Raw genomic sequence first — 14051 nt, forward strand, 5'->3', positions numbered from 1 at the left:
TGAAAAAGTCACTTTTTTGTCAGTTTTCTCTGTGTCTGATATAATGACCCTCAACTTAAATCTGAGCTTTTATGGAAAATCGACAGGAAAATACATGATTTTCACTGGAAAAACACAAAATACAGAGGATAATATTATAATAAATGGTGATAAAGGTTAAATAGAGAGAAAAAATAATTTGAGAACTTCCATCTAAGTAGCTCTGTCTTTATGGGTTAATGTGTGCTAATATGCTGATCACCGCACAATCAGTCAATCAATCAAGTGTATGTTTTAGTCGAAAACTAAAGGTTGAGCCAGGTCAGAGCAGCTCACTTTTGTCTGTTAGTATAGAAGAGATTCCATACACACGGAATGTATGGTGAGATCCGTGTGTGTTTTTATTAGCTTACCAGCTGACAGGCCGTAAGCTATTGTTGTCATGTGGCGTCCATAGTCATTGTTGTCGTCATCTGTCGTCCGTTACAAAAATTTCAATCGTCCTCTTCTCCGAAACTACAATTCTGATTGAATTCAAACTTGGTATACAGTTTCTTTTATGATGATGTCAACAAAAGTTAGTGAAATTATTTGGATCCAGATCTGATTCTGGATTTGGTGCGACTTTGAAAAATTTCCCCATTATAAGAGATAGGAAGTGGATCCATGCAATAACTCAGTAAATATAAATGACATCAAGTGTAAATTTCTCCAGTCCAGCCCTGATGGGGAGATGACCAAAACATAATGTCCACATGCTGATCAGGATCTTCTTCTGGATCCGGGAACTTATGGAAAATTTAACATGGGCTCTTATGGGGAAAAAATTTCAATCGTCTTCTTCTCCGAAACTCCAGTTCTGATTGACTTCAAACTTGGTATACAGCTTCTGTATGATGATGTCAACACAAGGCATTGAAATCATTTCGATCTGGATCGGATTCTGAATTTGGTGCGACTTTGAAAAATTTTCCCATTATAAGAAATAGGAAGTGGATTGATACAATAAATCAGTATCAATGATATCAAGTTGGAATTTGAATTTATTACAGATCTGATTAGAATATGACCAAAACATGGGCTATTTCTGTAATTTAATAAATACACAGAACTGGGTGATAATAAATGGCATCTGGATACATTTCCCAAAGCTTTTAATTTGGCCGGTAAGCTACAGGGCCATTGGTCCTATTTTTATTGTGCCTCTTCAGTATACCCATGATATATACTGAGGCTGCTCTCTCTCTCTCTCTCTCTCTCCCTGAAGCTGCTCGTAAACAGAGTGGGTCATGACACCAGAGTGACTGTTCTTGGCCACGTTCAGCGAGGAGGAACTCCCTCAGCCTTCGACAGAATACTGGTGAGTTTTACAACATGGTTTATTGAGTAAATGTGCAGTGAAGATGTAACTGTAACATGGCACTTATATTTACAGATCCCTTCAGTCAGCTTATAAAACATAATAAAAGTACTCTGCACTGTAGAATAATTTCAGTTCATGATTTTTCCATGTCATCTATGTGTTTCTTTCTATAAGGTTGTTTTCTGATGGCTTCAGGTTTCCACATCACATTCACTAGGTCACATTTGGTGAATTCACAAATTCTATTACAGCTCAGTGGAACCTTCTTTCAGCGTCACAGCTTTGAAAGTCCCCATTACAACCTGAAAGAACAACCTCTGAGCCACAAATACCTGCAAATGTTTCTGAAAATTGCAAGTTTTGACAAAAACACATCTTTTTTATGCCATTTTCTTTGGTGGAATATAGTCATTTTAACTCCTTAACCGCTACCGGCAACCAAAAGCATCCATTGATCTAAAATGTTTAATCATTTTTAAAGCACTAATCCTTTCAGTACACATAAATAATTCAGGTGAGATGCAGTTAGTCAGCTTTTTATTGATCAGATATGACCCATTTGGATGTTCAAAGCAAGACATTTTGGTATGTGCACTATTACCGCTATGAAAAGGACAGAGTTTATTTTAATGTGAAATGCTGCTGCAAAATGGACAGTCTATCCTTGATATGTACAGCAATTTTATGTTTTGTGCATAGTCAGAATTTAGTCTGATATGTGAGGATTTTTGAGTTACTAAGGGAATCTGACATAGGAATTTAGAGTAGGTGAAGGATGGGCTAAGGGGGCGGGAGATTATAAGTTCAACTTCATCCCGCTTCTTTTTGAATGTTTGACTTTCTTTTATATAATTTTTTTGTTGTTTGATTTTAATGTAATATTCGAAATAAAACAAACAAAACATGGAAACACTGTAATGTGCCACACTTGACAAATGACAGTCATTGTTATTTGTCATTGCTTTTATGTTCAGTTAATGATACATTTTGTGGAACAAGGCCCTTTTGCTCCAGTTTTCTCAGTTTTGTTATAATAACCATTAAATGTACTGTGAACTTTTATGAACATCTACATGATGAGTGTTACGCCCCGGCCTAGGGGTTCACCAGGGCGAACATAATGTGCTCAACTTTGTCCCCTCCCAGCTCCCAAGAACACGTCAGTCAAAAAACTAAAATTCACACTGTTTATTTTTATATCAACTAAGGAAGGGTTAGGGGAGGGAGCGGCTAAAACAACAAACAAAAATATCTTCTGAGGAGCTTAAACTAACTTACCTAATCCAAAATAAATGCAAGAAACAAAATACAGAAAACTTACCTAACTACCTAACCAAAAAACAGGAGAAAAGGTGAAAACAAAAGAGCCGACCTCCCCTACCAGAAAAAGGATCGATTTACAAAAAACATCAATTTACAACTACAAGCAATCGAATTTTACACAAACACACAAAGACTGACGGTCACACACACGAACCCAGGGTTGAGAGCTGGCAGGAGGCAAGGGAGAGCATGGATGGAAGCTCCAGGGCCATTTTTAAAGGGGCCAGGCAATCACGATCCACCAGTCAGCAACCTGCAAACAAACAGACACAAAAGGATGTAGCACACCTACAGGACGGGGGAGAACACACACACTAAACAGAAAACACATACATATACATAGACAAATTATGACCCAGGGTCATAACAATGAGTAAATAAAACTTAGGAAAATACAAGATTTTACTAAAAAATGCAAAATGTATAGGATAAACATTATGATAAATGGTGAAAAATCACTTAGGAAAGGTTATATGAATGGGAAAAAAAAGCATTTATAAGTTTTTAAAGGTTAGCGTGACAGGCTTCCTCATGTACAAATGCCCAATCTTTGTTTAGCTCAAGAACAAACCAAACAACCCTGAGAAATGTTACCGATATTCCAGAATGATAGTGGAGGGTGCTTAACCTTATCTATAACACTGACAACACTAACAAAATGTGAAGATGCGCCCATAAAGTCAGACAAATGATGAGCACAGAGGAACTTTATACACTGGGCAGATCAGTGAGAGAAAACCTCTTTTATTACTACATAAAATGCAGTTTTTTAGTGGGGGTGGACTTAAATGTATAATATGGAACAAAGAAATACAGGGATTGAAATCCAAGAGTATTAAGTAAGCATTATTATTTAGTTCAGACCGTTTCCTGTAGACTTGTATATGTATATGTATATGTATATGTATATTGGCTAAAATTTGCTTAGAGGTCTTATTTATGCCTTTGTGCATAAGAAATCAATATAAGTGAATCCCCACAGGAACTCTGTGTTGGTAAATGCAAGTTATGCAAATTTACAGAATTTCAGTTCTGTTGTAACATGTTGATGGTCATATGAACTATGTTTTCAGGTCAAAAATGTGCAATTTCATCACAATTAATGCTAGATTTTCATGGCACAAATGGCCAAGTTATATTTGAACTGAATTTACCTGAAAAACAAATATTCTATTCTTTTAGATTCCCCAATTTTTCTTACAAGATTATATCCTACATATCACGTGTTTTATTTTTACAGATTGCAATATGGAGTATGGTGGTGATCCATCCTGCTTATGTTACACCAATACATACATTAAGAATGTCACGTGTCACATTTTAAATCAACAGTTTTCTAACAATAAGCATTTTTATAAAGAAATAACAATTCTATATTGTTATTTACTCCTTAGTATGATGATAAACTATACAATAAATAATTCTGATCCTAGTTTTTGCACAGGGATCATTAGTGGAAACGGTGACATGGCTGCCGAGCATCAGTATGATGGGATCCACAACAACCATGTCACATCCGTCCACTGCCACATTTTGTGTTTTTGTGTCAGCTGTTATAGTTTTAGATCCACAATACTAACATTTATGAATAAGAGGATAGTTAGCAATAGTAAGTATATAAGTTTATTCCTCATAAAGTACTGGTACTGACCAGAGCATCATGGGTAATGTCACGTCCGTCCACCAGCAAAAGTTTTCACATACACGTGCTATTCAAAATCCAATATTTCTGAAAATATAGCTTCCACTGTCAAATATCAGTAGTCTGTGCACAAATGTATTAGCATTATTTCAACACAGTTCTATTCATTTCCTACAACTTTTTTTTTTTGACAAAAATGGCCACTCATTTGACCCCCTAAGTAAATTTTAGCTGATATGTATATGTACAGTTGCGGAAAAAATGATTAGACCACCCTTGTTTTCTTCAATTTCTTCTTCTACCAAGTGGTTTACCTGTTTGAGCTGTTTGTCTATCGTCGCTGTTAGGTGGAAACCGCTTATGTCCAGAATGGTTAGCTTTCATGAAACTGCAAAAAAGATGTACAGTCGCGGAAAAAATGATTAGACCACCCTTGTTTTCTTCAATTTTTTGTTCATTTTAATGCCTGGTACAACTAAAGGTGCATTTGTTTGGACAAATATGATAACAAAAATAGAGTTTAATTTTAGAGCTGATAGCTATCCATTTTCCATGTTTTCTTGATAATAACTAAAATCATTTCAGTTCTTACATCAATATCTATGGCATTGTACTGAAAAAAACAGTGCTTTTAGGCATCCCGTGTTTTCTTTTCTGTCTGTTTTAGTCACATGATACACACAGGAGTTAGTACTTGATTGCATAACTATTGTTTCTGATGACTTTTGATGCTCTAAAAATTTTTTCCGCGACTGTATATGTTCTCAACTAACTTACCTGGTAAAATAAAGGTTAAATAAATACATAAATAAATGTGTTTAGCAGATTATAGCATTTAGTGCATTAACCAGTCTTTGTCTTTCAATAAGTCCGAGGTGATCTCTCTGTGGATTCATGTATGTGTTGCATCTCTGTGTCCATGCGTCTTCAGAGCAGTAAACTGGGTGTGGAGGCCGTGATTGCCCTGATGGAGGCGTCCCCCGACACCCCGGCCTGCGTCATCGGTCTGGCTGGGAACCGCGCTGTTCGTCTGCCTCTCATGGAGTGTGTGGAGATGGTGAGTCGCTGCACCCACTTATATGTCTGTACCTTAATGGACACGATTAAAAACAACAGGATTTCTTTGCAGACTAAGTTGGTGCAGACATCAATGAATGAGAAGAGGTTTGACGAGGCTGTGAAACTACGTGGAGGGTGAGGGTTCAGTCCACTGTGTAGTCAGTATCCAGTCACATGTTTTCATACTTGTACAGGATTAGATTTGGTTCTGCTGCTTTTTCTTTGCTAGTGTAAAAACAAATGGGTTTCTTGCAGGAGTTTTGAAAATAACTGGAACATCTACAAGCTTCTTGCCTTTCAAAAGCCTTCTCAGTCTAAGGTCAGTCCCACACAAATGCACCAAGGCTGTACCAGGAGTTTTTATTTTTAAGTCATTTTAATATATTTTTTTTAAAATTCCTCTTTAATTTTAATTGTGAGTTTGCTAGTTACGTTTTTAGTATTGTCAGTTATGGCTGCACGACTAATTATCAGCAATACTGTACAGTGATTTTATCTTGAGCCTGCTTATTAGGCTATAGAGAAAATACGCACAGATTACTCTCTCTGAAATGTGTATTTTTGAACTCAAACATACACGTTTACACTATACTTAAAAATTCAGAAGCAGAAATAAATTTAGTGACTTGTATGTTTTGTATGTTTTAATTCTGTACCTCTTTGCCCAGTGTCATGAATCCAAAATATCACAAAACAATTGGGATTAATTGATTTTTTTTCTATTAAATCTACCTAAATGCACCTAAATCTTTACCTTTACATCACAGACTTTTGCTGTTTTATACACCTTTGCCCATAAACTTGGAATAATTTTATTTTCAGACACATTCCTCTTTTTATTCCTGTTTTCTGAGTCCCAGTTACACTTTATATATCAAAAATAAATCAGTCACAATCATTTCATGAGAAGATGTATAAATATTTTTCCTCCCATGATGAGCAATTTACATGATATTGCAACTGGAACTGCACTTTGATTAAGTGCACAGTGTTAGTGTCAATCTTCTCTGTAATATGTTAGGGCCAACAACATAGTTGCTTTATAATTTTGTTTTATTTTAGCTCATTTGCAAAAATTTATTTATTTTTTTTGGTAAAGACCTGATTCTGGTTTTATTTTAGTTATAATAGTTCCTTAAAAACCAAATGCTTCTACTGACATAAAATATTTACTAACTGTTAAACCACTAATCCAATAAACACATGTAAACTCTGATAAAATGCATCTTTTTGTGATGATCAGATATGATCCATTTGAACATTCTACATCTACAATGATTCACCAGTAAAACCTGTGTAGTTTGAGAAATAACAGTGGTTGTAGATGCATTTTTGTAAGTTCAGTTAATATATTTTGTTAAGAAATTCATTTTTTCATCATTTTTTTGTTTTGATAGAAAAACCTTTGAATTTACTCTGAGCTTTAATGAACATCTACATGATCAGTGAATTAAATGTAGGAAAATACCTGATTTTCACTGGACATTTTATTACATTTTTTTGGTCACCACAAAAATACTCCTAGGTCTTTAAGGGTTAATAATAATCTCATGCGCACACTCACATACATCTCTAGAATTGCATCCTGTGTGTTCATTTACATCTGAATGATCCTCCTCAGACTGATTTCTCTGTGGCTATCCTGAACGTGGGCGCGCCATCTGGAGGGATGAACGCAGCGGTGAGGTCCGCTGTGAGATTAGCGCTCATTCACGGACATAAGGTCTACGCTGTCCACAACGGATTTCTAGGACTCGCCAGTGAAGACGTATGCTTCCTGCTTCTGTCCTACTGTGTCCACACCGCAGTAGATTTTACATGAGCAATAACATGATCAGTACTGACTGACTTTTTGCAATTACTATTTTTTTTCTTTATTTTAAAGTTTGTTTTCTTGCACTACCTTGTTTTTTTGCCCTAAAAATGCACACTTATCAAAGTCACCTACTGCACACTTGTTACTTTATTATTTATTTATTTATTTTAATAATCTTTTTTATTAGGACACATTTTCAGTATACATATCCTCTCAGTACAGGTATAAGCATGTCCAGTTTTCCAAAAACCAACCAACAACAAACAAAAACTATTATTTAATATAATTCATTTGTCATTATTACTGTTTTTTTCTTTTGTCATTATTAGTCACTTTAACACATTTTTATATTGTTTTATTTTTCAGTTGTATTTGATGCATATTGCTTTGTGCTGCTGTACATTTGAATTTCCCACTTGGGGGATCAATAAAGTATATCTTATCTTATCTAATCTTATCTTATTATCTGTTGCTGCCTTGACCATTGAATTTCCCAGTTGTGGGATCAATAAAGTCTAATGTAATGTAATGTAATGTAATCTAATCTAATGTGTTTATTGACAGATGTTTGAGATGGAGTGGCACAAAGTGGCAGGATGGACGGGTCAGGGCGGATCACTGCTGGGGACCAAACGGTCAGAAACTGGAAGCTCTTATTTTTACATAATAGTCTCTAACCTAATCAAAATCACTTAAATAAGAGTAATGCTGAATGAATCTTCTAGAGATATTCCCTTGAACACTTTCTCTTTGATTTTACAACTCAGTTCAGTCATCATACAACTGCTTTCTACACTAATACTTTATAAGTGTTTGTATAAAATATGAGGGCTGGTTTTAAAGTCTGTTTCATTTCCTTCACCAGAACCCTTCCAGAAAAAAACATGGAGAAAATTGTAGGAACCATCAAAAAGTTCAACATCTCAGCTTTGCTTGTAATCGGAGGATTTGAGGTAAAGTATAAAAAGCACTCGAATGCAGAGCTTTTGTATTAACGCAACGTTGCATCAGAGCGGTTTTACACCAATTTACTGGTGATGTTCAAAGGCGTACAAAGGTGTTCTGCAGCTGTGTGAAGCCCGGGCTCATTACGAGGAGCTCTGCATCCCCATGTGTGTTATCCCAGCGACCATCAGCAACAACGTCCCTGGAACTGAATTCAGCCTGGGAGCAGACACAGCAGTCAACGCTGCCATGGAGGTAAAACACATTAGTGCTGCAACTTTGATGTTTCAAGATGAGAAGTGGGCAGAGTCAGAAAACATCAAATGAATATATGAGCGGCTGTTTTTACTGATCTCCACTGATCTTCTCCAGAACTTCTTGAAAATAGAGATTTGCCTTTAGAGCAGCCAGGATTCTGGTTTATGCCTACTCTTTTATTCATTGTTTCTTAAAAATTGATCGGGTTTAGTGTTTGGTTTAAGCCTATTGAGAAAATTAAATTGACATGTACTTTACCTTGAGCAAGAAAATACTCAGATGAAGGAATAAAAGCATTAGACTGACTTAAAGTAAAAGAAATATGGATTGTATGGTATTCCCATTGGCTTGACTGATACACACTGATGGGCTTAAGGATGTTTTCCCCTTGTATTTTGCTTAGATTAAGGCTTTTTGTCGTATTTTTCTTTTTTCCTGTTGTCTTGATTACTATTTTTTGTTAATATAATTGTTTTTATGTTGATGCAGGTGTTAGGATTAATGGATCAACAGGTATTATACAGTTTAGATTGGTAGAAGCTTTTGGTTGGTGATGGATGTTTGGGTCTTTATGGGTTAATTTAACAACTATCAATACATGTAAATAATTGGTTTAAAATGCAGTTTTCAGTGTTTTCATGGTCATCATATATGACCCATTTGGACGTTCAGAGGCTCTGTAATGAACGTGGAAACACCGTCATCTTCTACAACATTGATTCGCCAGTAAAACCCATGGAGTTTGATAAATGACAGTGGATGGAGGCACTTGGTTTATGATGAGTTATTGATAAAAAAAGTAAAAAAAAAAGTAAAGTAAAAAAAGTATCCACTATAAGAAAAAAAGAGAACAGCCCAAAAAAGTATCCACTATAAGAAAAAAAAAGAGAACAGCCCAAAAAATTATCCACTATAAGAAAAAAAAGAACAGCCCAAAAAATTATCCACTATAAGAAAAAAAAGAGAACAGCCCAAAAAATGATCCACTATAAGAAAAAAAAAGAGAACAGCCCAAAAAATTATCCACTGTAAGAAAAAAAAGAGAACAGCCCAAAAAATTATCCACTATAAGAAAAAAAAGAACAGCCCAAAAATTATCCACTATAAGAAAAAAAAGAGAACAGCCCAAAAAATTATCCACTATAAGAAAAAAAAGAACAGCCCAAAAAATTATCCACTATAAGAAAAACAAAACATCATCCACCTTTTCAATGACGGGGGCGCTGTTTACCCGAAAGGTCTCTTGCTTTAAAATTAAGGCCACCATAAAAAATACAAGCATAGGATTAAAATTTTTAAGGCCTTCAGCTAATATGTCTAATGCAAAGGAAGTAGCCCACCGGAAGTGGAGGTCAGTGCACTAAAATCAAAGTTATTTAAAAAATAGTGGTTAATTTTTTGGGCTGTTCTTTTTTTTTTTTTTTCTTTTAGTGAATAATTTAGTGGGCTAGTGGATAATTTTTTGGGCTGTTCTCTTTTTTTTTTTTTCTTATAGTGAATAGTTTAGCGGGCTAGTGGATAATTTTTTGGGCTGTTGCACCTCTGGGCCACCATAATAACAGCCTTAAAAAGCATTGAAATTCTTAAAACTTTCAGAAACTTTTTTATGTTACACACTGTTACTAAAAGAATACATGAACACACATTAGTAGCACTTTGTCTTTAAAATCCACCCCATGAGGAGCAGGATACGTCTTCATATTTGTCTGTCTCTTTTCTGCCACAGGGTTGCGACAAAATCAAGCAGTCTGCATCTGGGACCAAGAGGCGTGTGTTTGTGGTGGAAACTATGGGCGGATACTGCGGCTACCTGGCCACCTACACTGGCATCGCTGTGGGGGCTGACGCTGCCTACATTTATGAGGACCCCTTCAACATCCACGACCTGACGGTAAAACCAAAGAAAACCTCCGGGCAGCATTTCCTTTAGCGCTGAGGCCGTTGTCTAATGATCTGATATTTTTGCAGACTAATGTTGAGCATTTAGCCGAGAAGATGAAGAAGGACGTCCAACGAGGTTTAGTCCTGAGGTACATAACACTTACTGAACATTAGAGTGGTGTACTGGATAAAAGTTTGACATAATTAACTCACTCACTTTTCAACAGGAATGAAAAATGCCATGAAAACTACACAACAGATTTCATCCATAAGCTGTATTTATCAGAGGGAAAAGGCATCTTTGACTGCAGAGTCAATGTGTTGGGTCATCTTCAGCAGGTACCAAACCACAGTACAACACGTATCGACTCTGGATAAACATAAAATATGAATATTGCTTTTATTTTTTACCGTATTGACATTTGTTGTGCTCTAGGGAGGGGCACCTTCTCCCTTTGACAGAAATTTTGGCACCAAGTTGGGTGTAAGAGGCATCCAATGGATTTCAGAGAGACTGACTGAAAACTACAGACAAGGTAAATCACAATCATATCAGCCATAGAAAACATATTTCATCTACAGTCTATAGTTTCCAGGTTGTGGAGTGTAGACCATGAACCGTAACAGCTCAGGTCAAGTACTGCGTAATTACCTTAACGCAATTATTCTAGACAACCACGCTTATTTTACATAATTGTGCTCATCGTTGGCCACTCACCTCGATAAAAACAGCTGAATGAAATTAGCATGAATGTCACACATCGCCCACATCATTCTGAATCCGGAGGTGCTTTACTTTTATTAGGACCTGTTATTATCTGTCATTTATTTGTATGTGTCCTTAACAAACTTTGGATATTTACTGCTATGTCAAATATAGCCTGTGGAAGCCTTTTTCCTATATGTCAAGGGTCTCAAACTCATTTTCTTTCAGGGGCCACATTCACCCCGATTTGATCTCAAGTGGGCCGGACCAGTAAAATAATAGCATAATAACGTATAAATAATGACAACTCCAAATTTTGTCCAAAGTCTTTGTTTTAGTGCAAAAAACCTCATTAAATTATGAAAATACTTACTTTTATAAACTATCAAAACAAAAAAGATGTGAATAACCTGAAGAAACTGAAATTTCTTAAGAAAAATAAGTACAATTTTAACAATATTATGCCTCAACTTATCATTTCTACATGTGCATTATAGATCAGATCTCCAAAGACACTAAACAGTTAGTAACAGGCAGAAAATTATTAAAATTGCGCGTAATTTTCTTTAGACATTTCAGGTTTTTCATATTTGTTCAGGTTATTCACATTTTATTGTTACAGGATAGTTTGTGAATGTAAATATTTTCATAATTTAATGTTAATTTTTGCACTAAAACAAAGACAAAAATTTGAAGTTGTCATTATTTACAGGCATAATGTAATATTTTTTCCAAATCAAAACGAGAAGAAAATATGGAGTCATTATTTTTTGTAGGTTATTCTGCTGTTATTATTTTACTGTAGATCATATTGGTCTGTATGTGGAACCTGAACTAAAATGAGTTTGACAGCCTTGACTGAGGAATTTCTGCACTTTGCAAATTCATCCCATGGGCCACATTGGAACCTTTGGCATTTGGCCCCTGGGCCGCATGTTTGAGACCCCTGCTATATGTGTTCCAGTGTTTATTTGTTTGTGTATTTATTTATTTCATAAAAGACACCGACAAGAAAATGTGCTTTTACATGTCGGCAAATTGACCACATTATGAAAAATAAAAGGAGCAGAAAGAAGAACAATCTCACATTGTCTGCCCCACTTTAACAAAATACTTGTGCGTTTACAGTAGTAATTTCAAACAGAATTATTAAATGAATCTCTTAATTTAATACCTACCATCACTTACTGCTGCAATTCATCATTTGAGGAACAAAATGCTTAAGAAATCAAACATTTATTCTTTCTTTTTTTTTACCTTAACCTAAGAGCCAGGCACTTGAGAAAGAAAAGACTGAACGAAAAAATATACCTGCACCTCTTCAGCAAAAGCTCCTTGTACTTTTTTTAAGTGAATAATGTTTATATATTCTTTCAGCTCCGCCAAATCATTCCAAAAATTCACCCCCCATATTATTACACACAATATTGCACACTGTTATGGTGTTCAATACCAGTTAATGGTTCTTCATTAGGTTTTCTGTAAGTGTACCAGTAATATTTCTTAGGTTTATACAATACTAGAGGAATAAAAAATGACAAATAGTTCATTGCGATCTATATTATGACAATTGTGAATTAAAATTTCATGACAGCATTAGGTCCATAGTCGGTTTTTGCTGTATATATGTGGGGAAAAAAGCTTTAAACTCCTATTTGTTGTGAATTTTGACCACGCATGTAGCTTTGTGTTGTAATTATTCCTATTTTTCTCCATCAGGGCGTGTGTTCACCAACTCTGCAGACACCGCATGTGTGCTTGGCCTCAACAAAAAGGTCATCTGCTTCAGCCCTGTCACTGAACTGAAGGCTGAGACCGATTTTGAGTAAGTACTGTGATAATGTACTCAGGCCTTTCATCGATGCTCCTTATTAGCCTTTAATATTTATGCTTCCGTTCTGCAGGCATCGTATACCAAAGGTCCAGTGGTGGTTGAACCTGCGGCCGATGCTAAAAATGTTGGCCAAGTACCAAACCAGCTTCGACGAATACGTCCCTGGAGAGATGAAACATGTGACTAAACGATCCCTCAGTGTTGACCCAGGATACTAGACTCAACTATAGTGTATTTTATGCACTTTTTTGAACCCTTATCTGCCCTTCCATTATGTTCGTACAGAGTAGTTTTCAACCACTGGATAATGAAAATGCAGTATTTGTAAATGTCAGAATCTATGCATCAATTCACAAAACGAGGATTTTACAAAATTGCAGGTTTTTCTACTCTTGTACCAAAGTGCAAGTTAGACTCTTAACATTAAAAACATGTTTTTACTGCTGAAAAATATATGTAATAGGAGATTTTAGATTGCCTGGTAGGAATAGGTTGCTTTCAGATGTCCTATAAAAAGAAATATTAGCTTCATTAAGGGAATAATACTGAGCCAGAATAATGATTTTAACTGGGAAACATTTTAAAGAAGAATTTGTAGACATCCCTGCATGTGCTGTACTGTTGCAAGTTAGTGAGTTAGTTGTAAGTGATGCCCCTTTGATAACATACATCATGTGACTTACAAAGTATACCTCATGTAACATGCAACATGTTTATTTCCTGTTATTTGTACAATAAGACTGAAACATGCAAACTACAAATTGTCACTACCTACTTTACTACACTGTTAAATGAACTGAGTGTTGTTTTTATGTTAAAGTTATATCTTAAATAAATACATTCCAAAATACTGCTTTCAACTTAAAAGCTATTAACTGATGAAATGTAGTTTAATATGAACAGAAATATTATGAACATTCACCAAGACTAGAAATAAAAAAAAATATTAAATAAGATGATGGTTATACATTTTTCATAGATTCATTTCCAGTTCAGTCTAAATGAGAACTTGACTGTGAAAAATATTAAAGGAACTGGTCTCGGAAGTAAAATCACATTTCCAGTGGGTTTTTTTTTGTCAGTTCTCAAAAGTTAAATGAAAATGTGAAGTCATCCTTGGCCTTATCTTTTTCACTAGTGTTTTTTCCAGGGCTCTTGGGGGTGAAGGAAAACTGGAAGTCTTCATTTTTCTCTGATTGGTCAAACAGGAACTCTAAGAGTGTGAAATCACAGACCAATGATCTG

The 14051-nt window shown here is 35.5% G+C and overlaps 1 protein-coding gene across 1 annotated transcript in view; it reads left to right on the forward strand.

Annotated features, from left to right (window-relative positions):
- Positions 1-13653, forward strand: part of pfkla (phosphofructokinase, liver a) — a 32180-nt gene extending 18527 nt beyond the window's left edge. Inside the window, exons 9-22 of the mRNA XM_030125532.1 lie at positions 1247-1339; positions 5239-5364; positions 5437-5501; positions 5622-5685; positions 6988-7134; positions 7747-7817; positions 8048-8135; positions 8230-8382; positions 10112-10276; positions 10354-10415; positions 10494-10605; positions 10703-10802; positions 12692-12797; positions 12877-13653. Coding sequence (XP_029981392.1) covers positions 1247-1339; positions 5239-5364; positions 5437-5501; positions 5622-5685; positions 6988-7134; positions 7747-7817; positions 8048-8135; positions 8230-8382; positions 10112-10276; positions 10354-10415; positions 10494-10605; positions 10703-10802; positions 12692-12797; positions 12877-13024 — 1500 coding nt within the window. The 3' untranslated portion in view covers positions 13025-13653. The remainder of the gene's footprint in view (positions 1-1246; positions 1340-5238; positions 5365-5436; positions 5502-5621; positions 5686-6987; positions 7135-7746; positions 7818-8047; positions 8136-8229; positions 8383-10111; positions 10277-10353; positions 10416-10493; positions 10606-10702; positions 10803-12691; positions 12798-12876) is intronic.
- The last annotated feature ends 398 nt before the right edge of the window (positions 13654-14051 follow it).

Source organism: Sphaeramia orbicularis, chromosome 21 (assembly GCF_902148855.1).
Source record: "Sphaeramia orbicularis chromosome 21, fSphaOr1.1, whole genome shotgun sequence".
In the NCBI taxonomy this organism is placed as follows: domain Eukaryota; kingdom Metazoa; phylum Chordata; class Actinopteri; order Kurtiformes; family Apogonidae; genus Sphaeramia; species Sphaeramia orbicularis.